At 42.8% G+C, this 27,193-nt stretch overlaps 1 protein-coding gene across 4 annotated transcripts in view; it reads left to right on the forward strand.

Moving 5' to 3' along the window:
* Positions 1–1,950: 1,950 nt before the first annotated feature.
* Positions 1,951–27,193, forward strand: part of Acsm1 (acyl-CoA synthetase medium chain family member 1) — a 53,617-nt gene continuing 28,374 nt past the window's right edge. For 2 of the 4 annotated variants that reach the window (XM_076941747.1, XM_076941749.1), the window contains exons 1-3: positions 15,600–15,749; positions 19,762–19,967; positions 24,666–24,876. In XM_076941747.1, coding sequence (XP_076797862.1) covers positions 15,602–15,749; positions 19,762–19,967; positions 24,666–24,876 — 565 coding nt within the window. In that variant the 5' untranslated portion in view covers positions 15,600–15,601. Of the gene's footprint in view, positions 2,079–14,510; positions 14,670–15,599; positions 15,750–19,761; positions 19,968–24,665; positions 24,877–27,193 lie in introns of those variants that run through there. The other 2 variants (XM_076941750.1, XM_076941754.1) reach the window with 2 other exon arrangements.

A 27,193-nucleotide genomic window follows, 5' to 3' on the forward strand; every position in this document is an offset into this window, starting at 1 on the left:
GCCTAAGAACCATAGTCAGCTCATACGATGACTGAGGAGGTCACTGTACCCCATGTTAAGGAATTTGCACTTGTTCTAAAGAGTAATGTTATTTAAGTAGTTAATGCAGAGCAAAAGCGCAGTCAACTATGAACTTTTAAGTTATCTTGCTGACTGAAGGGACACTGTGTTAAAAGGGGAATCGGGATGTGCTTAGAGAAACATCTTCTTAGTGGAATTTGGTGAATTGGTGACTAAATAATGGAGATGGGGTTGGAGGGAAGGGGATGCCAAAGGGTGACTTCTGGGATTTTTAACCCAGCAAGCTGGGGTCTATGCTTTCAGCACTTCCTGAGCAGGGTGGATTTAGAGGTGGGTGTACTCAGTGCCCTTGCTCAATCAGGTTAACAGTGTTGGTGGCAAAATATTAATGCCTAGTATATCTAACATTAATATGTAACACTGATTTATTAGTCAGACACTTAAGTTTCAGCTCAGAGAGAGATCAAGACTTTGAGTGTGGTTTCGGTAATTATCAATCAAGGGGAGTGTTGAGATGGGTGAATGAGAGGGGCGGCAGGTTACTGAGGACAGGCTCTTGAAGAGACATAACACCACGGAGGGAGACCCTATGAACACTGAGGAGAAAGAAGGCCAGTGCGGTATCAGAAAGAGGGAAGGAAACAATCCTAAAAGATTTGCGCAGCGCCAATATGAACAGCCACATCAGGAACTGAAGAGGGCCCATTTGGTGGCAGAACATTTGGGCACTTGTATCCCTCACTCCAACCCAAGTTCAGTCAAGCATGTGAATCAGAGCACTGGTTGTTGCTGGCTGAGCCATGACACATGAAAGGATAGAAGCAGTCTATGCCATCAACACTTTCCAAATATAAATGGGAAAAGAGGTGAGGCTAGGCAGTGGTGGTGCATACCTCTTTAAAAAAAAAAAAAAAAAAACCTTATCTCAAAAAACAAAACAAAAACAAACAGAAAAGAAAGAAGAGAAAAGAGGAAGAATAGAAGGAAGGAAAAGAAAGAAAGAAAGAAAGAAAGAAAGAAAGAAAGAAAGAAAGAAAGAAAGAAAGAGAAAGAAAGAGAGAGAGAGGAAGAAAGAAAAGAAAGAAAAGAAAGAAAAAAAAACCTGAGAAAAAGGTTAAAGATTCAAGGTTGTAGCCTATGAAAGAGAGAGGGGCTTGAGCAGTGTGACAAACTCTTCTGATTTCTACCCAGCTGTCAGTTCCCTCTTCAGCTACCCACCACACCCATTGCTAAACAAGGCTCGTTAGATCCCAATACTAGGACAGGAGTTGTGACTAAGCCAAAATTATCTCCCTCCAGCCAGTTAGGAAGCTTGACTTTGTTCGATGTAGGTTTTCTGGTCTTCTATGATAGACTCTATTGCTATTCAGCAGCTATCAGTGCTCCTTCTACCCCAAGAGAAGATTACAGATGTCTGCTTCCCTGAAGTTGAACATTTGTCTTATCTACAGAAATGTAAGTAGGCATGATGGCAGCAGGTTTCAGCATACTTAACCTGGTTTGACTTAATCTGTGGCCATTTGCCACAATAATAAAAGAAAGAGAACACTCTCGGAGCCATTGTCATCCAAACCAAAGCCTTGACAGAGCAGAAGTAAGCCCGGAGCTTCCCCCTGCCCAGAACCCACAGACCCAAGGAAGGAAAATGTATGTTGGTTTAACTTCGTGAGATTTGAATGTTATTTATACAATGTTACCATAGCAATAAACAACTAGTGGAAATAATATCACCCTCTTAGCAAAACTAGCCTCAAGTACTTGGCAGCAAATTATGACCTAACAGAATTTACTAATGCTAACAACTTGTGTTATCATAGTATTTGGTTTTGTTTGACTTGGCACTCAAAACTCATTTTAAAGTTGGGGTGGAGACAGAAGGTTTCATGTTGAATTAATACCACTTTTATTGGTGGTTTCAGGAAATAGTCGATGTTTAGAGTACCCTCTCAAGCCATGTACAGTTCTTCTCATCTGTAGCACTGAAAAAGACAGAAGGTAGTGTAAAGCAAGAAGCAAGAGCACCAAGCACCAAGCAAGCATCAAGAAGTGCTGCAAAGGTGAGCCATCTGTGAGCCAAAGTTTGAGAAATAACTAAGTCGAAATAGGTCAAGATAATTGATGAGGAAAACGGAAAGAGCCAACAGGTCCCATAGGGCAGGGCATATCAGCTTGCCTTAAAGGGAGCAGATGGGGCCCTTTGGGAAAGTCACTCACTTTCAGAGCTGAAGGTAATGAGTCTCACTTCGAGTTCTTTTACCACAAAGGGTCCGCTCCTCACTTGGACCCTCTGTTTCCTCGTCTGTGAAAAGCAAGTGTCATGAATCCTGCACAGGTTCAGGTAAGCAAGTGGAAGGGAGGAAATGTCTGAGAGATAGACGTGCAGGGGAAAGGCAAGGGAGAGCATGAAGCTTCCTCGCTTGTCCAGGGGTAGTCAGGTCCGGCATGGCCAATAGGTTGTGTGTGCTATGGTCAGAAAATAACTGCTTGCTTTATTTGCTCTGCCCACTACAAGAGCCTGTCTGCTGCAAAGGGGAGCCGGAGGGGAAGCTTGGACATGAGAGCTATGAGCAGGAGAGAAGGAAGCTTTGTAGACACTAAGATCCAGGCTTTCTGTCTACCTCCTACCAACTCTTTGCATCTTCTAGCTCCATAGAGGAGCTGACAAAGAGGGAGGTCCTAAAATTAGACAACTGATGCACTCTGGGACTGTAGGTTAGGCAAAGAAGTGACCAATCCACGGTCAACTTGACAGGTCCAGACTTCCAGTGAGCCAAGCAATGTAACCCATATGGGAGCGCAATACCTAAAATCTGAACCACGGAAGCGCTCCCAGAGGACAGAGCACTATTCTCAAAGCAGTGTGGTTGTTCTGATTTATTTACCTTTGCAAAAATATTATAATGTAGAATGTTCCAGAAGCTAAAGTAATGTCTTAAGCCATTACCCGCTGTCAGCTCTCCCCACTAAAAATCGGCAATGTCAATGTTTGGTGTCTCTTTCTGACAGTATCAACAGTGAGGTGAATCTAGAGGGGTCCAGTTGGTGGGAGGCAGAATTGGTCTTCTTCCTCCTTAGTGGGACACACTACTAATGAGCTCCCTACTGGAGCTCCCTCTGGCCTCCAAGAAATTTCAGTATTTCTTCATTCCCTGGCGACTAAGTGGAACAGAGTCCCAGGGAACCCCATGCACTGACAAGCCAATTCTGTTCTGTTCCAGGGCCAATCTAGGAACAGTGAGGGTAAATACTATAAAGGGAGAATTTTCTATTAATCAATCTTTTCCCACAACTCCATGGTCTACCTTGGCTTGTTTGTCTAGTTTATCCATGAGCCTGCTGGTTTCCAAGTTCTCCATCGGACAAAAATTTCAGTTGTCCAGGGCACGAGTGTGTCTGGATTCAGATTACCTGCCCTATCACTGCTGTAAGGTTCTCAGGCAGAAACCAGGCTAATCCAGAGGGAAAGGCAACTAGGCTCAAGGACATTGGTTAACAACTAGACTGACCACCAACTGGGAGCACTCAAGTCTTCTCTTTTATTTATTCAGCTGCCAAGAAGTGGTTTTTAGCTCTGGATGTCATTCTGTGCCTTGGGGGGACGGGTTAACAAATAAGGTTGGCTTATACTTGGCTCAGCACTTAAAAGTGCTTACTGGATAAGCCTAAGGGCAACTCCCAGAACCCACATAAAATCTGCTGGGGTTATACAAATGTGATTCCAGCACTCTTGTTAAAAGATGTGAAAGAGGATAGCTGCTGGAACTCACCAGCCAGCTAGCCTGGATTACATTGCTTGACAGAAACAGGAGAGAACCTGTCTGAACAAGGTGGAAATCAAGAACCAGGCCTATAACACCCACAACCACAGGCACATAGTGACATGCATCTGAACATAGGGGAGGGGGCACTAATAATAAATTTAAACTTTTACATGAAATAAAGCTTCTTTTCCCTCATTAAATTTAAACTATAGGCATTAAAGGTACCAAGAGAAACAGACAATAGAAGATTAAGGAAGAATTAATAAACACTGGCATCTTACTGTGTTTCAAGGGATGATTTATGATAGTGACTTTAGTTTCTCATCTTAACGAACTGGTTTCATGCATTTGGACAGGTTTCTTGTGTCTGACACTCACAACCAGTTCTACCATCATCCCTACCCTTTGGGGGGAAACTGAGGAGGCCACTGATGATATGATGGGTCACTGAGAAACACAGAAATGGGTTCCATTCCCTGATATGTTTGTCCTGGTCAACCTGAGGGCTTCTTTACCCAGTATGAATGATGTCTTAACCAAGGAGAAAAATATAAACACAGATACAGACAGATACAAGAAAATACCATGTGGACATGAAGAGGAACACCCATTAGCTGAGAGGGGCCTGGAACTGAGTCTAACCTCACAGCCTCAGAAGGAATCACCCATGCCTATACCTGCTTCATGTGGCCAACCTTCAGAACTGTGAGACAATACATCCTGTGGTTTAAACCTGTTAGTCTGTGTCTTGTTGTTATAACACACTTAAAGCAGGATATGAGGGCTAAGAGAGCAACCAAGGACAGTGAAAGTGTAATATAAAACCCAGAATTTGCAACAATGGCCAGCCTACATCTGTAAGTCATTGAGAGGCTCAGGTTTAGTTAAGTTTATATTTAGTGTTGGGTTTACTTTGAAACTTTTCAGTGTTGTTGAAGTGTAACTGATAAATTTATATGCTGTATATGCAAAGGGTATATACAATGTATTTTAATACAGATATACACTGGGGACTACTACAGTCAAGCTAATCAGCACCTATATCACTTTACATAGGTTCTCTCTCTCTCTCTCTCTCTCTCTCTCTCTCTCTCTCTCTCTCTCTCTCTCTCTCTCTCTGTGTGTGTGTGTGTGTGTGTGTGTGTGTGTGTGTGTGTGTGTGTTGGGACACTTTAGATCTATTCTTTTTTCTCTTGTTGGGCTAAACTGACTGCAAATATGTGAATTTGTTTCTAAGATCTCCATTCTCTTCCACTCATGTGTGCATCTGTTATCAAGTCTGCTCATGTTTGTTTGATCACTAAAGTTCTGCAGAATTAGAGTTGATCACTACAATGATTCTAGCCTTCCTCTTTTAGCTCAAAGTCACTTTAGGTAGTCAGGGTATTAAATCTTCAGATCACTGTATATACTATGAAATTGTTAACAATAATAATGTTCAGATCCATAACCCTGGGATATATTTTTATTTATCTGTCTTCTGTTTTTTTCCAATCAATATTTTATTGTATACAGTACACAAGTCTGCTACCTCTGTAGTTAAATTGATTTACAAGTGTTTTATTTTACTCTTAAACTACTATGAATGAAGTTATTTTTCTTGTTTTTTTTTTCTTTTTTTCCCATTTGGTTTATTTAGGTCATTTTGTTGGTTTTTATAGTTTCTAAGTTTGTATTCTGTAAATTCATCAAATTAGTAGTTCTAGATGTGTGGTGGGTGAGTCTTCACCACTTTCTATAGAAATCCCATCATGTTCAGTGTTCATTTTCTCATCGTTTCTTATTTGGGGTCTCTGTGTTCTATTGGCTGGTTTTTGCTAGGACGTCATCCATCACTATATTGACTAGAGATATGAAAGCATCCACATGTTCTTTTTTTATTGGATATTATATTTACATTTCAGATTTTATCTCCTTACCCCATTCCCCCCACAACCCAGGAACCCCCTATCTCATCCCCCCTCCTTCTGCTTCTATGAGGATGTGCCCCCACATACCCCCCACTCCCACCTCCCAACCCTCGAATCCCTCCCCCACGTATTTTTTTGTTCGTTACCCTCATGCATTTTATTTTCTGCTATACCTTCCAGTTATCAGGATTATGGACCATAATTTTATTGTGAATACAGTAAAATTCATAGCACAATGACAGCTTATTGGCAGAAGTTATCTACATCCTTTTTCAAATTATGTATAAATTCTAACTCAATACATAAATTAATTTCTGCACAAATCAAATTACAATTTTATACTTTACAATTTCTGCCTGTGATTGTTTCTGGAAAATGTTTTCATTTCACTTAATGATAAATATGTTTACTTTCACCTCAAATTCCTTTACTTTTCCTCTTAAGTGTGTTCCCTTCCACCTCCCTGAGCTTTTGTAATACGAGCATTTTGAATTCTCCTCCCTACAGCTCACGGGTCTCTAATTTCTGTGGTAAGCTGCAACAGCCTTGTTATTTTTCTTTATCGGTGTTCAGTTTACCAGATTCCCTTTTATTCAATACACCTTTGTGTTGGTCTATATGTTTGGAAGAGGAAAAAACACCTCTTCCATTCCTCAGAAAGTGTTTTTAGCCCTGTAAAGTCTTCTCTTAGATCTCTGAGCTGGTGAGGTTGCCTTGGGATCCCAGTCAGAAGTCCTCAGAACCATCAGGACTGCTGCTGAAACTGTGTGAGTCTTGGCTCTAACAGTACCAGTGAGATCTGAGGCCAAGAGGGCCTGTAATCAAGCTGCAGGGTTGCTTCAGGATCAAAGACAGAGTCCAAGTCTTTAAGCCCATCTCCGATGCATACATCCTGGAGATGAGTCTGCTGTCAATCTGCATCTGAGAGAAAATGAAGTCAAGATTTAAGGCTATTCCAGGATCCTCTGAGGTTGGCAAGCCTACCCTAAGGAATGTGCTGGGTGTGTTTTCTGCTTGGCCCTGGTATGACAGAATTGCTCTCAGATTAAGGGTTGAGATCTGGGCTCTTTGAGTCTACTTTGCGACTGAAGTTGGTAAATGTATACCAGGAGATCTATCCAGGCAGGCCTGAGTTGTTTTGAGCAGGAAGGGTTACTATTGGAATAGAAACATGCTTTGGGGCCTTTTCAGAAACTACTGTAGTGCCAGAGTTGGCAAATGTGCCCTAAAGACCAACATGGACACACTTTCTTCTGTGTCTATGTTCAATAATAACTTCTGTCACCATATGGCTGAGATGAGCTGGGCTGAGGTTGAGTGTCATTTCAAGATCCACAATGAAGACTAGGTGAAGCAGACCTGTCTTCTAATGTGCTAATATATATGAACTCACTGATGGTTCCCTGGCAAAGGTTTTGGCATTAAAACCAAAGTCACAGAAGGCTTTGGCCAAGGCTATAGGGGCATGGAGTCATTTCTAAGTCTGGAACCTGAACCCACTGAGAAAAAAATGTGTCCACTGAAACCGCCCTTCTAGTCTCAGAGCTTCTGGGTGTCACAATCTTCCACTGGAGAGCTTTTGTGTGCAGATTACCTGTGGGGCATGAATGAGGACTACCTAATTAATTACCTTGCTGAAGTCTAGCCTTCTGTTTCTGGTAATACTCAAGGGTGACAAGAACCATTGTCTCTTTGTGTCGTCTTCCTCTGTCTTTGTTCACAACTTTTTCTCTATTTTTAAAATATTTATTGCATGCCTTCTCTCTCTCTCTCTCTCTCTCTCTCTCTCTCTCTCTCTCTCTCTCTCTCTCCTCCTCCTCCTCCTCCTCCTCCTCCTCCTCCTCCTCCCCTTCTTCTTCTTCCTCTGCTTCCTCCTCCTCCTCCTCCTCTTCCTCCTCCTCCTCCTCCTCCTCCTCCCCTTCTTCTTCTTCCTCTGCTTCCTCCTCCTCCTCCTCCTCCTCCTCCTCCTCCTCCTCTTCCTCCTCCTCCTCCTCCTCCTCCCCTTCTTCTTCTTCCTCTGCTTCCTCCTCCTCCTCCTCCTCCTCCTCCTCCTCCTCCTCCTCCTCCTCCTCCTCCTCCTCCTCCTCTTCTTCTTCTTCTTCTTCTTCTTCTTCTTCTTCTTCTTCTTCTTCCCTGTTCCTTCTTTTCTCTCCCATTTTCTCTCCTCACTTTCTTTCCTCCTTTCTCTACAGTGTTTTGCAGATGCCCTGGGAAGCCAGAAGAGGGCAGAAGGCTTCAGAACCCTGGCAGCTGGGGTCACAAGTAGTCTGAGGCACTTGGCATTCAAACTAGAAACCAAAATCTGGTTCTCTGCAAAGGTGGTGCACATTCAAAGCTGCTGCACCATCTCTCCAGTCCCCATCTCTGTTTGTCATTAATAAGAAATACTGTTATATGCCTAAGTGGTTTTCTTTTTCTATTTCTCGTGTTTCTACTTTTTTCTGTTATTCTCAGAGTCCAAAAACATACATTTTTCATCAAAATCTGAGCTGGTTCTTCTGGCATTTCACTGATTCCAAGGTCTGCTGATGTTCACTTGCAGTTTCTAAGTTTTCTCTCTTATTCTGAGTGATTATATCTTTTGATCCATTTCAGGTTCACTGAGTTTCTTTGACCATCTTGAATCTACCAGGAAGTCAAATCAATTAATTTTTAACTTAAATCAACAAGATTTTTCAGTTAATGATTCCCAATTAAAAATTCTATTTCTCTACTAAAAGTTATGTTTCTCTTTAGCATGCTTTTGTTCAGTTCTTAAACAGCTTTATAACATTTATTAAAATTATTACCTACCAATCTCAATTTGGGTCATCAGTTTTATCCATTGATGTCCTGTTTTTTTGTTTTTGTTTTGGGGTCTTTTGGGGGAGGGGTATTTTTGTTTTGGAGAATGAATCATGTTTTTCTTTTTTTAAGTTATTTTTTTAATTTACATCATTTCCACTCTTCATTCTCCCCCCTCTGACTCCTCCCATACCTACCATTCCCTCTCAAATTCATGACCCCCTCCCCTTTAATCACTGTTACACACACAGTCCAATATATGTATATAAGCCCATTTAGTGTTGCCTTCCATAAGTGTTTGGGAATAAGTATCCTTCCTAATGCTGCAACCCTTTAATACAGTTCCTTATGTGGTGGTGATCCTGTGCTATAAAATTATTTTTGTTGCTACTTCATAAGTGTAATTTTGCTACTGAAATAAATCATAATGTAAATATTTGTGTTTTCTGATGGTCTTAGAGGACCCCTGTGAAAAGGTCTGACCCCCAAAGGGTAGCAACCCACAGGTTGAGAACCATTGGACTATATAGCTCCTTATCTAGGAATAGGACCTTGTAAAATTTGTCTCACCCATGCTGGCATATCAACAGATGTTTCCATTATTCAGGTCTTATTTAGGCAACCTTTGTGATATCATGGATGTGATTTTCCTGTCGCATATAGAAGACCTCATCTCACAGCAGACATCTTGGACCTCTGGCTCCAAGAGCTTTCTATCCCATCTCCGCAATGTTCCTGAGCCTTGGATGTAGTGACTTGCTGCATATGTATCAACTGGGGCTGGCAGCCCAGTCAGCTTGACCTCTGCATTTTGACCAGTCTGATTTCTGTAATGGTCTCCATCTGCTTCACATAGGCGCTTCTTTGATGAAGAGAAAAAATAACTTGTTTGGGTGATAAGTACTTAGAAAACAGTTAGAAGTTATACTGGTTTAATAAAGTGGCAGATGTAGTCTCTCTTCTAAGGTCTAAGTACTTCATCACTCACAGGTAGTTGTCTAGGTTTACAGTAGTAGACACAAATTTATTCCTACTAAGTTGGCCTAAAGTGCAACTAGACAGCTGTTGGTAGCTCCCAAGATATATAAGTGTCCATATTGAACCTTTGGGAGCATCTTGCTATGCTAGTTAATGTGGTTTGAAGGCTTTACAGCAGGGTAGGATTATTGAATGTTTTCCTTCCTTGGCAGTTTGCATAGATTCAGATATTAGGAGAGCTAGTCCTCAGGGAAAAGTCTTTCAGGTGAGTTCCAACTCAATTCCTCCAAATTTTGTTTCTGAAACATGTAGTATCTTCAGCAACAGAGTCTTACTTTCAAGTTCTGGTGGGGTGGTGCCAACCAAGGGCAATGCCACTAGCCTACATTATTTGGAGAGTCTCTTTGATTCCCCTGACCAACAACTCTGAAATAATCTGTAGTATCTGAGTGTATCTATCTACAGTGTCTGTATGTCTGTGGGGTGGCAGATAGAATCCAGGACCTTATCATTAATAGTGAAGACTTTAGGCTCTCTCTCTCTCTCTCTCTCTCTCTCTCTCTCTCTCTCTCTCTCTCTGTGGTTTAAACAGGCAAACCTGTAGTTCAAAAACAATTCAGTCCTTCTGTGTTCAGCAACTTAAAATTATATTCCATTCCTTCAGCCCAAGGCTACACGGAGTCTGTGTAGGTCAGGAATGAACTAGAAATTTGTGCAAAACTTATTCACAAAAGCTGAGTTCTCTTTTTCTCTTCCATTCTGTTTTTTTTTCCATGCAATGAGACATCCACTAAATGTTGTCTTTCCTTCCACATGAAAATTGCTCTAATTTCTATTTGCTTGAGTTACTCACTAGTATCTTCTGATATTAAAAAAAAAGTTTATAGATGATTAACCATTGATCTCTGTTAGGATGTTGATTTGCTTGTTTGTTTGCTTGCTTGCTTGTTTTTTTGGTTTGGTTTTTTTTTTTTTTTTTTAAGACAGACTATAGTGGTTTGAATGAAAATGGCCCCCATCGACTTACAGGGAGTGGCATTTTTGGAGGTGTGGCCTTGTTGGAGGTAATGTGGCACTTTGAAGTTTCAGGTGCTCAAGCTAGGCCCAGTTTCTCTGTCTCTTCCTGCTGCCGGCTCATCTGAATGTAGAACTCCCAGCTACCTCTCCAGCATCATGTCTGCCGGTGTGCCATCATGCTTCCCACGGTGATGACAAAGAACTAAAATCTCTGAACTGTAAGCCAGCCCCAATTAAGTGCTTTTGTTTATGAGAGTTGCTATGTTTATGACATTTCTTCACACCAATAAAACCCTAACTAAGTCACAAGGTCTCACTATGTAGTCCTTGATTGCCCAGAACTTACTAGGTAGACCGGGTTGGCCCTTAACTCATGAAGATTTTCCTTTCTCTGCCTGCTCAGTGCTGAAATTGAAGATGTGCACAACCACATCTGGCCCCAGAATGCTGATCTTACAGAAACCACTCCATTACTATAGTTTTGTTCATAGCTATTAATTATTTAATGAAAATATTCCAAACTTTTGGTGTGTACTATCTATGTGTACATTTGAATTAGGTTAAAAAATAACTCCCCAGATGCTATCGTATAATAAAATGTCTTAGGGTAATATGAGAGGATACTTTGGATTTAAGTTAGAGTACAAGCACCAGTCTGAATCTTGTTCTGCTGCAGACCATTGTTAAGGGCTGGAACCAGACATATTGACAATAGAAATAAAGATAGAAGATTTTCAAAGAGCTGTATATTCCTCTAGTTGGCGCTATTCCCAGGATGAATGTGTGACAGTGAGCATGATGAATAACAACTAAGAACTTATACCCAGGTAAAACTAGGTCCAAATGCCTTTTCTGTCATTTCTTGTCTGTATTGAGCCTGCTCATCTGGCTGAAATTCTTAGTGTTAACATTCACATTAGTGAAACGTGATGATAATAGTAACTTCCACATAGTCTTTTATGATGTGACTTGGCTTATGTAAAAGAAATGGAATATATCTAAGTCAATATTATCTGGTCAATGTGGTGGTTTGAATGAGAATGGCTCCTGTCTTAGAGTTTTACTGCTGTGAACAGACACCATGACCAAGACAACTCTTACAAGGACATTTAATTAGGGCTGGTTTACAGGTTCAGAGGTTCAGTCAGTTATCATCAAGGTGGGAACATGGCAGCATCTGGGCAGGCATGGCAGAGGAGGAGCTGAGAGTTCAACATCTTATTTCAAAGGCTAACAGGAGAAGACTGGCTTCCAGACAGCTAGGATGAGTGTCTTAAAGCCCACATGCACAATGACACACCTACTCCAACAAGGCCACATCTAATCCAACAAGGCCACACCTCCTAATAGTGAAGTGTGTGCCAGTCCCTGGGACAAGCATATACAAAACAACACAACCCCTGCCCCTTAAACATGTATTTGTATGCTTGGTTGTCAGTTGGTAGAACTAGAACTCTTTGGGAGTATGGCCTTGTTGGAAGAGGTGTGTCACTGGGGGTGAACTTGGACATTTCCAAGGCTCACAGCAGGCACAGTCTCTCCCCGAAATCCTCTCTCTGCCTCTTCCTTGTAGTTCAGATGTAAGCTCTTAGCTACTTCTCGAGTACCATGAGTACCATGCCTGTCTGCCTATTGTCATGCTCATCACTATGGTAGTCAAAGATTCTACTACTGCCTGGAACCATAAGCCCCAAATTAAATGCTTTTTTTTATAAGTTGCCTTGGTCATGGTGTCTTGAATACATACATACATAGATACATACATACATATATACATACTACAGTCAATAAAAAGAAACAGCACATGTCATTGGGCTTTACTATATGTTTAAATATGGCTATGTTTACAATTTCTTTGAGGTAAAAGGGCCTTCAAAAGTAATCAGGTTGGTGGTGTTGCTCTGTAGTAAAGTGCTTGGCCACCAACTGTAAGACCTTAAACAGTCTCCAACACTGGAGAGAGAGAGAGAGAGAGAGAGACAGAGACAGAGACAGAGACAGGAGAGAGAGAAATAAATTCTAAATGATGAAAATCTTAAATCTCATAGAACTCTAATACCAAAGATACTGATCTGATTGATACCTGTTAAATGTTATACAAACCTTCTGCCTGTGTTGTGTGAGCACACCTAAACAAACAAAAAGAACTAATTTTTTCTTCTCTCATCCCATCCCCCTCTCCTAATGAGTAACAATAGTGGCGCCCTTAACACATGCCAAGTGCTTCTCTAAGTGGTTTATGTATAATTTATAATTATCACAACAGCAATGAGGAATCAATTCTGTTGTTCTCATCTTCAGATGAGGAAATAGTAGCAGTTGTGTAGTAACTCCAGGGGATTCATATAAAACACTGACCCCAGCCTTCAAAGCAGCCATTTGAAAAAAAGGGCTTGCTGTGTGCTAGGTGTTAAGAACTGTCTTCCAAATGTTACTCTACACCAAATCTGAGGTGAATGAGGAAACCATTGATGCCTTCTTATGGGCAGAACAAGGATTAAACTACAGGAATATTTTATAGCATTCCGGAAACAGTTTTTTCCAGATCTGGTTGATAAGCATGACCAGGCAATGGAAAGACAATGAAAGATTTTTTTCTGTCCAACCAATACTCACTTCCTCAGGGGAAAAACTACTTCAGTAAGCCATGTGATAAATATTCCCTATGTTAAAAGAATAAAAAGTAAAATCAGAAACACGGGCATATCAGACACTTGCCAAAGCAGAATATTATTGAGAGAACTGAGTGGTAAAAATTAGCTTAGATAAAATACCATTCAATCCTGTCCTGCATTATAGAAAGTTCTCTGTGACTTTGGAAATGTTCTAGAGCAGCTTTGGCATCTGTTTCTTTGTCTGTAAATCATGACTCGCTGTGCATGTCATTGCAGAACACAGAACTCTGAGGTTGTTGCTTGTTGTCTTTTGCCTGTCTATCATGGGTCATGGAAAGTTCTAGAGACTAAGAGCCTTGTCTGGCATATTCAAAGCCACATCTGTACCAAAAAGATACTCAGTGAGTGTCTCTAAGAAGTGTCTCTCCAACTATCCTTCTCCCCAAAGCAATGTTTTAGTTACCATAAACCAGTCAGCCAGAAAACATGAGGTCTGCCAGGCTTCCCTTCCCTCTGTCTTCTTTAGTGGTAACTTTAAGTCAAAGTATTTTTGTCCCAGGTTTAACAGAGTCTAGAAGAGTAAGAATGTTGAAAAATCCAGGCCAGAATCCTGGAGGTCCTCCACTTTCCAACAACCCCCTCTCCCTCGAACACCAGAGCAATAGAAAAGAACTACTCAGTTACTGTGCATGGTCACCTTCATTAAACAGTCCATGCAACATCAGTATTCAGTCTGTGGCTAAATTTCTGGGTTGGGCTCTCTACCAACCTAATTCTTTCAAAAATCTCATAGAACTAAGCTTACAAATAACCTACCCAACATCATGTATTGATGAGCTGACCCAAATCAAGGATCATATGGCTTACCCAGGGTTTCTTCTTACAAGTGGCGGATCCAGGATTTAAGCTTAAACCTTTGGAACTACAAAGACCTTACCTTCTGCACACACACAGAATTGTTTCTCTTAACTAGAATCAAACAGCCCACAAGCTCTATCATTGCCTGTTACGAGCCTCTGAAGAACCATCCAGTCCAACACTAACAAGCAAACAAAATCCTTAGAATTTGTCATTTTCATTTTACAATGGCTAAAGCAAGAGGCTCACCTAGGAAGAGACAAGTGCTGCAGACAGAGCTGATGCTTGTGCTGTGATTTTTGTGTCTCTGGAACATGGGTCTTAGCTATGAAGCTGTGTGGCCCTTCAGCTGTCATATAGATAAAAATGAAGGGTGCAAACTGGAAAGGGGAGCAGGTTAGCTGCCAAGGACTTATGAAGACTCTACCTTTCTTATCCTGTCCCACCTTGAGTAGCCCACGAGAGTGGGGCAGGTTCTACACAGTCCTTTTCCCTAGCTGTCAGTCCCTGCTGGAAGCCTGCACTGCTTTCTGCCCTCCTGACTAAATATCTCCTCCCCTCTGCAGCACCATCCAATTCCTGAAGTTATCAGCTCAACAATCTCCTCAACCAGGGGCCAAGTTCCACAGCTGTGTTCCCAGAGCTGGGAAGGACTGTACACAGAGAGCAGATCCTATGAGCTTCCTCTCCTAGATATAATCTACCTGTGTCCTTCACAGTACCAGGTAAGATCAAGCCCTCATACCTCCAACCCCTACCACCTCCACCTCTGCCTCCCACCCCCACCGTGTGTGTGTGTGTGTGTGTGTGTGTGTGTGTGTGTGTGTGTGTGTGCATGTATGATTGCTCATGGTCATCTGTGTGTCTATGTGTATTTCTATCTTCCACAAAAGCCTTAAACTTGGGGATCCTGTTTAAGTTCTGAGAATGTCACTTATAAATTATGGCCTTGATCAAATTACTTACCTTCTCTGACATTTCCTTTCTTTAACTGCAATATAATGATGGGCATGTTGGAGATAGGAATATCTGGAAACATATGTGAGCTGTGTTTAGCACAGCTGCTGGCTCAGAGACAGGGACTGATGTGTTTGGGAATGATTAGAAAAGACAGAGACAGAAGACGTGCCCCTGAAAGAAACCTTCCCTGTGCACAAACAATTCACTTTCTTTAAAGTGAACACCTTTAATCTGGTGAGGCACTTGCTGAGCAAGCTTGAGGACCTGAATTGGATGTCCAGTACCTATAGAAAAGTGCAGGTGAGGTACCTTTCAGTGTGTGCCTTCCTTTTGTTAGTTTTTTGTGAACTTGACATGAGCCATGTCATCTTGGAAGAGGGAACCTCAATTGAAAAAACACCTCTTTCGGATCAAACAGTGGGCAAGTCTGTGGAGAAAGTTCATGATTAATGATTGTGAGAAGACCCAACTGACTGTGGGTGGTGCTGCATCTGGACACCTGACCTGATACCAAAAACAAGCTGAGAGAGCCATAAAGCACAAGCCAGCAGATGCCATTCCTCAGTGGTTCTTGCCTCTGCTCATGTTTGTGCCTCTGCTCTGACTTCCTACAAAGATTGAGCATGATCAGGACATGTAACCCAAATAGACCATTTTCTCTACAAGCTGCTTTTTGGTCGTGATGTTTATCACAGAAATGCAAAGCAATCTGCATGATACCTATAATCCCAGAGCTGGGAAGCAGAAACAGAAGGATCCCTGGGACTTGCTGAGCAACCAGTATAGCCAAATCAACTGCCATCAGGTTCAGCGAGAAACCTTGGTCCAAAAGCTAAAGTGGAGAGGTATGGGAAAAACCCTTGACTTTGCCCTCTGACTTCCACATGTGTGTTCATTCAAGCATACACACACACACACACACACACACACACACACACACACACACACACACGATGGAGGGGCAGATTCATAATTGTTGGTAGTTAAAAGGTACCTCAACATTTCAAATTCTTGGCATGTTCTAGGTTCAATACTGGCAAAGTGATTATGCCACTAGTTATGGGAATCAGGGTGGTAGGTATCATCTTTGTACTCTCAAAAACAGTGTCCCAAGCCACAGAACTGTTGGGTGGTAAAGCCAAATCAAAAGTCAAGTCCCGACTCTGCTACTCTGGGCTCCCCTAAGATACATTAAACATGTCAATCTGTTAAGTAGCATTTTGTGTCCAAGGTCTTATTGAACACAATTGATTCTCAAGGCACTGCATATGCAAGTCTAGAGGCCTGGGCCCAGCCAACCTCAAGTACCCATGGCCAAATTGCTTCCAGAATATATTTTAAAACACTTCAAAACATTGGCTTTAAAATCATTTCATAGAGCCCTCAGACTATATTCTCCAAGATGGTAGACCCTCCTCCATTTGATAGGATCTGAAAACATACCTGGAACCCTGATAATAAGTGTTTCATAAATGAAAGAGAACTTGTTCTATGATTCAGATATTTATAGACAATAGATTTCTCTTTTTCCAGCTTTTGCCTCTCATGTTTTTAAAATGTGACAAGGGAAGAATCTAACATTACGTTGAATACTCAGTGTCAATCATCAAACACTGTAATGGATAGGTAGATATTGATGTATACATAGAATAGCATTAATGTAACAATTGCTATGTAGATCTATAGCTAGGGAGAGTGATATTTAGAGATGTAATTTTAGATATTGATACATAGTTACAGAAATAGAGTTATAGAGAGATCTGCACCTCAGGAAGACAGACAGAAATATAGAGATATGGCTGTCTCTGAGAGCTGTAACATGTACTGTTGCACATGCTGTGTCTGTATGTTTCAGTGCAAAAGCTGCATTGCACAGTCTACTTCACACACCAATCCTCACTTCTTTCCTCTATTCCTGTTGTAGAAGTTAAGACAGGAGTTAAGACATTTCTTTGAGTCAGGCTTACTTACTCATTTCCCTGAAGGGAGGGAGAGAGGGAGGGAGGGAAAGAAGGAGGGGGAGGGGGAGGGGGAGGGGAGGGGGAGGGGGAGGGGGAGGGGGAGGGGAGGGGAGGGGGAGGGGGAGGGGAGGGGGAGGGGGAGGGGGAGGGGGAGGGAGAGGGAGGGGGAGGGGGAGGGGGAGGGGGAGGGAGAGGGGGAGGGGGAGGGGGAGGGGGAGGGGGAGGGGGAGGGAGAGGGAGAGGGAGAGGGAGAGGGAGAGGGAGAGGGAGAGGGAGAGGGAGAGGGAGAGGGAGAGGGAGAGGGAGAGGGAGAGGGAGAGGGAGAGGGAGAGGGAGAGGGAGAGGGAGAGGGAGAGGGAGAGGGAGAGAGGGAGAGGGAGAGGGACATCGATAGCTCCTGTTTCTAGAGTACTTCCCTGTGCTGTGTCTTGCAGAATGTCAACTGTCCATCACCACCATTGCTTAGGTCAATAGATGTTGTGAGTCTATTTGTGTTGAAGGAGGGAGGTTAAGTAGATTGCTTCAAGTTACACAGAGGGAGAGTGAAATTTGAACCTACGCTGATGGATTTCTAAAGGCTACCCTCTCAGCTACACACAGCTGACCTCATCCAGGTACCACTGTGTTTGCCAACTCACATGATAAACCTTACATCAGAACTGCAAACTATTTGTAAGATAGTGTCAACATGATTTCTATCTTCTTAGGTCAAGAAGATTGCCATGGAAAACGATCACAGACTGAGTGACTTAACAGAAATTTGTTTTCTCAATTTTCTGAATATCAAAAGTCCAAGATCAAGGTTGTCCATTTAAGGATCGTTTCTTGGCTTGTAGATGTCGGTCTTTAAGTTCACATAGCACTCGCCTCCAACTCATGTCTGAATGCTAATCTCCTTTTTAACTTTTTTGATACTGTCTCTCTGTGTATCCCCTGGCTGGCCTCATACTCACAGAGATCCACCTAGTTCTGCAACCCAAGAGCTGGCATTAAAGGCGTGCTTCACCAATGCTTGCTTCCTTTATGAAAAAGGAGACTAACCATAATGTATTCTGATATATTCTAATGATTTCATATTTAACTCAATTATGAAAGTACCTTATCTCTAATTATAGTCACATTGAGAAATATTGAGATGAGTACTCACACACGTACTTCAGAAGGGAGCACAGAATCAGCCCATGATAAAGGGTTACTATATTTCCTCTCTCTAACTCACCTTTTTGTTTAAGTCAGTAGCCACAATTTGTATATTTGACTATTTCTTTTGCAACTGTAGAGACTGGACCATGGTCACATGCATAGACAAGTAGTCTACCACTGAACTATGTGCCTAGCCCTTTTCTTTGCTTATGAAATGTTTGTTAGCTCTGCCTTTGAGGAAAGCAGTAGATATTAAAGGAAGATCCTGATGTCTTGCAGAAATGTACATAAAAAGTATAGCTATTGTAGAAAAAAATAGCCAGTAGGAGCCTGCACCCAGAGCCTGCCCTTGTAGCACACTCACTTCCACAATGGAACTAAAGGCTGCTTCAATTCTCAAAACCCAACAACCTTACATTCTTATCAGCTCAGACTACCCCATCCAGTCTTTACCATTAAATCCCAACCTCCAATTATGTGGTCTCTCAAATACAGGATTCAGATTTGATGGTAGGGACTTGGAGAGGGGATGTTGCTGTGTAGGATAGACTGCTCTAGGACTGGTTTTATCATCTAGGCTGTTCTTGAATTCATAATCTCACTGAAATGTCAGTAGCGCTCCATTCCCTGTGTTGACTCTGGAGGGCTGGGAACTGCTGCCCAGGACACCTTCCTAGGAAAGATCATGTGGCCACACAGCATCAGCAAGAAGAAGCTACTCTAGCACCATGTAATCTGAGGGTGGGTGTGTGGCTGTGGGAATCCATACAGAATCCCACAGGACCCAGGGGAAGGTAGTAATAGCAGAAAGGCCAAGGGGCAGAGGGGCAGAGGGGCAGAGGGGCAGAGGGGCAGAGGGGCAGAGGGGCAGAGGGGCAGAGGGGCAGAGGGGCAGAGGGGCAGAGGGGCAGAGGGGCCGAGGGGCAGAGGGGCAGAGGGGCAGAGGGGCAGAGGGGCAGAGGGGCAGAGGGGCAGAGGGGCAGAGGGGCAGAGGGGCAGAGGGGCAGAGGGGCAGAGGGGCAGAGGGGCAGAGGGGCAGAGGGGCAGAGGGGCAGAGGGGCAGAGGGGCAGAGGGGCAGAGGGGCAGTGGGGCCTTGGCAACAGTGTGTGCCACAGACTGAATAGCCCAGACTCCAGCTACCTTCATCTCCTTGACCGTGGGCACACGCTTCATTTACTTCACATGACAGAAATCATAACCTCTGGAATTTCCACCAATTTTTCACTTTATGTCTGTTCTAATTGGAGGCAATCTGAGCTACTTTTTGGTAACACACATGCACACACACAAAATTTTGAGAGGGATTGTGATGACTTTAGCTTGTGTTTAAAAATCACAGGGATGACTATTCAAATTTTGACCTGTCATCAGCTTTGGGGACAGGAATTAGATGACGATATGACAGTTTCCATGGAAACTGCAAAACTGGCCTTGATGGGAAGAAAGGTTTCCAGAGTAGAGACAATCTGACAGACGGGACAGGATTTGCAAAAGGGATGGCCACATGGTTACCACCCTGGGATCAAATCAGAGGGACTTGCAAGAGTCCTCCAGGAATGTGCCTCAATCTAACACAGCAGCAACAGCCATTCGTTGGCATTTTGTACCTTCTGGCTCCTCAGCTGGGTAGGGAAATCCCCATCTGGGGTAAATCTAGCAGTGGAACAGGATCAGCTCCTGCAGGTTGATTGGCATGTAAACCATGTCTTCTCAAGGCAGCCAGTGACTTGAAGGTTCTGTGTCTCCTACCAGAGGGCTGCATTAATATGCAGTGGCTGAAGAGGTTCCAGAGTTCACTGGGCATCTGCAAATTCTTCCACGGCTTCTCCCTAAGCCCTACCCATCTGCACAGACAGCTGTTTTCAGGAGTTGAAGCTCCAAGATGGAATGACCATGATTCACCTGAAGAGTTTAACTTTGCAAGTGATATCCTGGACTACTGGGCTCAGATGGAGGAGGTAAGAGGGAGGAGGTAAGAGCTGTGATGTAGCTGTGGGAACTGGAATGGCCTTGTGACTTTCCCTTGCTCTAACTAGGAAAAGAGACACAGGGGATGCATAGACTCTCTAGACACAGAAGACCTACAGCTTCTTCAGGGCAGCTGTGTAGTGGGAAGGCTTACACCGGAAGGCTTGATGCCTAGCCTGCATATCTTCTCACATCTCTGAGTTTCAGTGGTTTGTTGTTGTTGTTTTCATTTCTTTCTGTGAAACAGGGATTAATTTATTTTTAAAACTCACTTGTACAGTGGGTAAAAGTATCTGATGCGTGTTCATTCTTCCATAACTATGAACTAGTGAAAAGTTCTAATTGGTAGGTTCGTGGAAGTCTGAGTTCTCACCCTCAGTTAGTGGGAAAGTCTAACTGAAACTCAGTTCAGCACATTGACTGTAAGCCATGCCCGGAGAGGGGAAAGACTTTCAGAATGTGCACAGGAGCATCTACCGCGTTTATATAAATCACGTAACCCATCATCCTGTGAAGCTGGCAAGTCTCCCTGGGGTCCTCCATGTCAGCTACATTCTTAAGAGTGGCTTTGGCAAGATTTTTTCAGAGAAGTAGTCTCTGTGGCCTGCAGAGGCATCATGTGTCTCTGCAGAAAATGCACCTTGGTCTGCCTTTTCCCAAGACATAAATAGATGGAAAAGCAGTAGCAGCATTAAGAGCTTCGCTAGACAGGTGCGACATGTGAGCCACTCAGCCCTAGCTGAACCCACCCGGATCTGGTCTCTGTATGAAGGCAACTCACCTGAGATGAAGCTGGGAATAGTTGTAAATGTTAAGTTTCCCATAAGCATATACTCACGTGTTACTGTTCACGGCCAATATGGCCTCCTCTATACCTTTCTAGCTACCACCTTCTTCTCTCAGAGCTTTCATGATAATGCTAAAAACAGAAAACCAAACCGAAACCAAAACAAACAAACAAAAAACAGCCCTGTCATGGAGAAAATGCTTCTGTCCCTTGTCAGCCATTTTACATTTGATCTTCTTCTATTCCCATTTCCCCATTTTCCGGATGAAGAAACTGGGGATCTGAGAGCTTAAGTGACATGCTTGAATCCCCTACCTATCCAAGACACAGGGGACAGGTTTTGATCCTGGCAGACTGATTCCACAGTACAGCACTTAGCCTAGTCTTACCATCTGAGAGGCCAAAGCACCTTGGATAAATGGGCTTTCTTCATTGTCCAGACTGTAAGTGTGGTTGAGCATTGGAAGCATGGGCTGGGTTGGGAAAGAAAAGCATAGTAATAAAGAGACAGTGATGTTAGCTTGTTCTGTGTTTCCTCCATAAAGTTCTCATTGGTGAGTTCACAGAGCAGCTTATGGGATCAACAACCAAGTAGGTCACCCTGTAGGAAAGTCCAGGATGGCTGGATTTCAGAACATCATAGCCAGCCATTGCCATTTCATCTGTATCTCCAACCATCCCCCCATTTATAAGCTCTCCTATCCTGGTAATATTCAAATATCTTGAATCTGTCTGTGTCAACGTTTCTGATTGCCTCACTCATGATTAATAACTCAGACTCAGTCACCATTAGCCTGTAGTGACTTGTGGAGCTTCACATGTAGTAGTCCATCAGTAAACAGTCATGGGATGAGTTAGCATGAGGTCCATTCTTGCCAGCACTCCTGGGACGCCTCTGCTTTCTGCAGCACCTCTTGTGAATCACTAGCAAGCATCACTCAGAAACTGATCTGTGGTCCAATCAACAGTACTGCCCAAAACTGACAATGTGTCTATACACATAGTTAGTTAGTTACAGTTACAGTTGTTATACATAGTTTGTTAGTTATAGTTACAGTAGTTAGAGTTGAGTTGGAGTCCTGAAGCAATCCCCAAATGTATTCAGGAGAGGCCACATTCCCATCAGCTTGTTTTTATTCTGTCTCTTACACACTTCACTCATTTGTTCATTCATAGAATTAAAACTTGATCGGCACCCAGCATGGGATAGGACAGTAAATGAGATACACAAGGCTCCATTTTCCCTGCTGTTTTCTATTACTTTCTTCATGCTGTTGCTTTATGTTAATTGAGTGTTCTATGACAACACTTGTGCCTTTTTCCCCATTTCTTTTGTGTGTGTTCTATAGATATTTTCCTTGTGCTTACCATGAGGACTGCATATAATATTCTGTAGCAACAAGAGTCTATTTTTAACTTTGTACAGCTAGGCCTCAATCACACTAGAACCCCAACCTTATATTTCTGATGTCACAAATTTCACTTCTTTTGTACACATTTTAATGTGGGTTTATTGTTGTCTTTTAAATGTAATTAAAGAATAAAAGTAGAGGCCAGTGAGATGATTCAGCAGGTAAAGGTGCTTGCCGCAGCCAAACCTGACAACTGGAGTTCAGTCCTCAGGATCCACATGGTAGAAGAGCATCCACTCCTGAAAGTTGTCCTCTGAAATTCATGTTCATGCTGTAGCATGCACAACTGTAAACTCCTGAGCATGAGCACACACACGTGCACACACACACATACACACATAAATAAATAAAAATAAATAAATGGCATTGTTTTAAATAATAGGTGAAGTTATAAGCCAAAAGTATAACAATAATGGTATCATAGTCTTACAAGTGTCTCCATGGTAATAAGAAGACATTGTGTTTTCCTGTTTGTTCATGTCTAGTTCCTTTCATTTCAAGGTGAGGACTCCTGGAATTTCTTGTAAGGCAAGTCTAGAGGTGATGGACCCCTCCTGTTCGAACTCTCTGTGAATATCTTTAATTTCTCTCTATCTCTCTCCACTTCAAATATATGATCTCATGTCCTCTCACCTTGCAAAACGTCTGCTGAGAACTTGATGGACAGACTCCTTGAGGGTTTCTTGGTCTTAGACACCATGAGTTGCTTTTCTTTCAGACACTCAAGATCAGACTAGTGCCTCCAGCCTTTGTGTGTTAATTACAATTCTCACAGGTGTCTTTGGGATTCCCCTGAAGTTGTTGAGCTGTTTGTATTAGATTATGTAGGTCTTTCCTTAAACCCAGCAGTTTGGGGCCATTGTTTCTTCAGATAAACTGTGTCTTCTCCTGAGAATCCTGGACTATGCACATGGGTCTGGAATCCTTCGTGTTTCTTCATTCTTGTTCTTCATGAGCAGCAACTCAAATGACCTACACTCACCTTCATCTATGTGTTTCTTCTGCCCATTGCATCTCCTGGTGAGCCCCTTTACCACATGCTTATTCAAATACTATATTCTGGGTCCTAGAATTTAACTTATCTCTCTTTTAAAAGGTTGCTCCTCGATTGATAGTGCCGTTGGGTCCATTTGGAGTGTTTCTGATCTCCTTTTGATCTTTGTGTTTTTCATTAGCTGTTTGAACAAATCTAACACAAATATTTTTTAAAAATTATCTAATAGACAAAGTCCATACAGCTTGAGCTTCTGTTTCAGGGGATCAATATTGTCCCTTTGAATAGACAACATCTCTCATGTTTTTGCATGCCTGTCGTAATTGATTGAATGTTGGACATGTGGAGGAAGAAGCCCCGTTTTTTTTTTTCAGTCATGCAGACTAACTCAATAAAGGAAGACAGTCTCTAATGTGGCTAGGTGAGGGCTTCATATCATCTGAAACCTTTCTGACACTTGCCTTCCCTAGTGCTCTGTGTCCTCTCCCCCATGCTGGATTTCACAGTTACATGCCAGTGTTACTAACCCCAGTTCCATTGTGGGAATTCACCTGTTGCTGCTTCTCGAGACCTTGGCAGTTCTGTGTGTTCCTTGCTCTATCATCCCTCTGCCATAGGTGCCCACCAGTCTTTACATATCACAGAATCTGCTACCCATGCAGAGATAGCCAACCTGAGAGTCAAACTATGATGGCTGTCACCTTCAAATCAGGCAGGAGAGAAATCGGTTCACACAGTGTCTCCCCGATAGGCCAGGACACTGCAGACAAGTTTTAGCCTTTTCCGTGAGCCTGGAATTGGATGGCTTCCCTTGACTGCACTGCATCACACCACAGGCATAGCAAGAAAGGGCAAAAAAGAATGACACAAACTGACCTGCATTCTGAGTATGGCTTCAGCTGCTAAACCCTTGCAGGTCCTTCACTAATTTCTAGGGTTCTCACCAAACTACTTTGGGCAATCTGTTATTGTTTGATATTTCTGTGAGAAAACAAGGACCATTAGGTTCCTTCTGCTCGGTGTTCACATCCTACCATGCGTAATACCTCAATTTTAAAATGTTACCTAAACATTTAGCCATGACTTTAGCCTCTTTCCTTTTGCAATGATGCTATTTTATTGAGCAACTACTTTGTGCCAAACACTGTTAATATGGTTTATTTATCTAGCATTTACTGTTGTTTAGGCAATAATGTTGTCCCCATTTCATAGATGAAAAAAACCGAGGCAAAGAGAGAAAAATCACTGTCTAAATGAACCTAGAATGGAAAAAAGGAAAAGCAGAATTGTTTCTCTTCAGTGGAAAGCTTGTAGAGTATTTGTGACCACATGTGATTTGGGGGTAGTCCCCAATTCACTCCCTACTTCTCTGGAGTCTGTCAGTGTCTTAAGATGAGACCTCACTGTACTAGACTCACACTGGAATGTGACTATGTTAGTGAGTTGTCCTCTTCCTTGAAAGCAGGAGTGACGTTTGCTATCTAATCTTAACTAGGAGGGCAAGAGAGGACCAAGTCCAGCCCTATGGTGGGTGAATGGACAAGGAGAGGAAATAAAGTGGAGCTTCAGGAAGCTGAGGGACCTCACTTGCCGCACTGCTAACGTCTTTGAGCAGATCTGTGGCCTGCAGCAAGGAGATCGTCTGGCCTTGGTTCTGCCTCGAGTGCCCGAGTGGTGGCTGGTGACAGTGGGCTGCATTCGAACAGGTCAGTGGTTCACACACAGGACCCATCGGGCCTCAGTTCTGGGAAAGTAGGTGCTGTGGACACAGCCTAGTACAGACGAAGCTCTGGGACTCCAGCCTTGGCTTCTATACAGGAACCACAGAGGAAGCCTCTCTCCCTCCCTCTGAGGATGGACAGCTCTGTTGGAAACAAAACATCCGTCTCTTCATCACATCTTCCTTATTCCTCAAGTTTGTCTCTTTCTCCCACTCCCACATGTTCACACACCTTCTTTCTCTTTCCCTAACACTCTGGAATTAATATGCTCTAAACACAGTATCATGTGCCACTCCCTTCCTCTCTCAGAATCTGTTGTGGATATCGTGAAACCTACAAATACCAGGCAAATACCCATGAGCACAGGGACATAAAAATCTGCTGAAACCCAAGGTGTTCCCTTCACAAACTCACAGTGCATTATAGCTGCCCATACATGAGTAACAAACTTTCTTTGATTATCCAAACAATATCCTTTAGAATCAGTTTCTCTTTAATCTAACTGAGAATCATGCCTTGTATGTAGTAGTCAGATCTGCTCCATCTCCTTTAACCTACAGTGTTTCAGACTTCTCTGCATGGCAGTGGCATTTTTAAAGCACCCAAGTCAGTTATTTTGTAGAATACAGCTCGGTTCTTGGATTTATGATTCTGCCTTTGTAGTTCTCCCCAGCTGAGCTGTGTTTGACTGCAATCCTACAAAGCAGGGCTGTGCCTTCCTCAGTGCACCGTGTCCGAGTGTGTGGAGTGTGCTTTTCCCTGCATTAAGGATAAATATTTCATCACTCAAGTCAGGCAGCGTCCACCTGCTTTCCCCTGCATGATGCTGTGAATCTTTTTCCCCAGGAGACTTTTATATGATTAGGCTCTCCATCAATAGCTCTTCACTGCATCGAGTGCCACTATTATGGCCTTATAGGGAGGTTTTCTATCTGTATCATAACATTGACACGTTATTAATTAAAAACCACACAGAGAGATTTCTCTTCCTTTTACAATTACTTACCCACATTTATGAATAATTTAGAATCCACAGGGGGCTTTGTATTTCAGGCGTTCATTGCTGTGGCCAACAGTTGAGGAAAGATCACCCTAAAGGCAGAAAGGTTTGCCTTGTCTCATGATTTCAGCCCATGGCTGCCCAGCTCAGTTGCTGCCTGAGGCAGATCATCATGTATACATGTGGTAGAACAAAGTATTGTGGCCAACTCATGGAACCAGGAAACAAAACACGAGAGTCAGGAAGAGATCAGGAACATGATAACCTGTAATGGCATTTCCAATGAACCACCTCAACAAAGACTACCCTCCCCAATAGTTCATCCAACTATGAGTCCATCTATAAGGTTAGTCAGTTCATCAGTTCACAGACCTTGTCATCCAAACACCTTTCAATGCCTCTGGTCTACCAGCTGAGGATCCAGCCTTTAACATCTGAACCTTTTGGGGGATGTTTCATATGCAAACTGTAGTAGACTCCATGGATTCTGTTCTTGCAATCACCTTCCTCATCTCAGCATGCATATTCTGTAACATGTCTTTTTTTCTCTCCTGCCCTCCCTTCCTGATTCCTTCCCATCCTTTCTTTTTCCTTCCCTTTCATTATCTAACAGAGTACAATATGGAACCAAGAACTGATAGATCAGGCAAATAGAACATAGAGAAGAAAAACTGTTTCTATAACCAAGAAATGAATAATGGGAAGCCCAAGGCTATATAACTGAGTCCTCTGAGGTGAGAAGAATTAATAAGGCTCCAAGCAAAGAAAGATGGTCCAATAGTGGGTTCCCCACATGCAAAGACTACTAGTCAGGACTAACACACACACACAAAGGCATGCATGCACACACACATATGAACATGCATACACATGTACATACACACACATGAACATGCATACACATGCAAATACGCACACATGAACATGCACATACATGCACATACACACACATACATGTGCCCACAGTGTACACACCTACATGCATACACACAGCCATTTTGAAAGAGAAAAATAAAGAGGAAGAAAGGCAGATAAAGAGTGAGAGGTGCCTTCAATATCAGAATAGGGAATAGGGTATCTTCCTGGAGACAGAGGGCACAGGTATTCTTCAGAGAAGAGATGTGGAGGGAAAGGTCTGTGCTTTGTGTACTTGAGGTGGTAGCAGAATTCAGAACAGGGCATCTAGTAAGGATGAGATTTTAGTGGAGCAGCAGCCATGCTTGAACTCACTGGTGGCGGTTATGCTGGTATTGATGAAGAGAGCATACAGGAACATGAAGAAGACAATGTGGCTAAACCTGA

Source organism: Arvicanthis niloticus, chromosome 1 (genome assembly GCF_011762505.2).
Source record: "Arvicanthis niloticus isolate mArvNil1 chromosome 1, mArvNil1.pat.X, whole genome shotgun sequence".
Lineage (NCBI taxonomy): Eukaryota > Metazoa > Chordata > Mammalia > Rodentia > Muridae > Arvicanthis > Arvicanthis niloticus.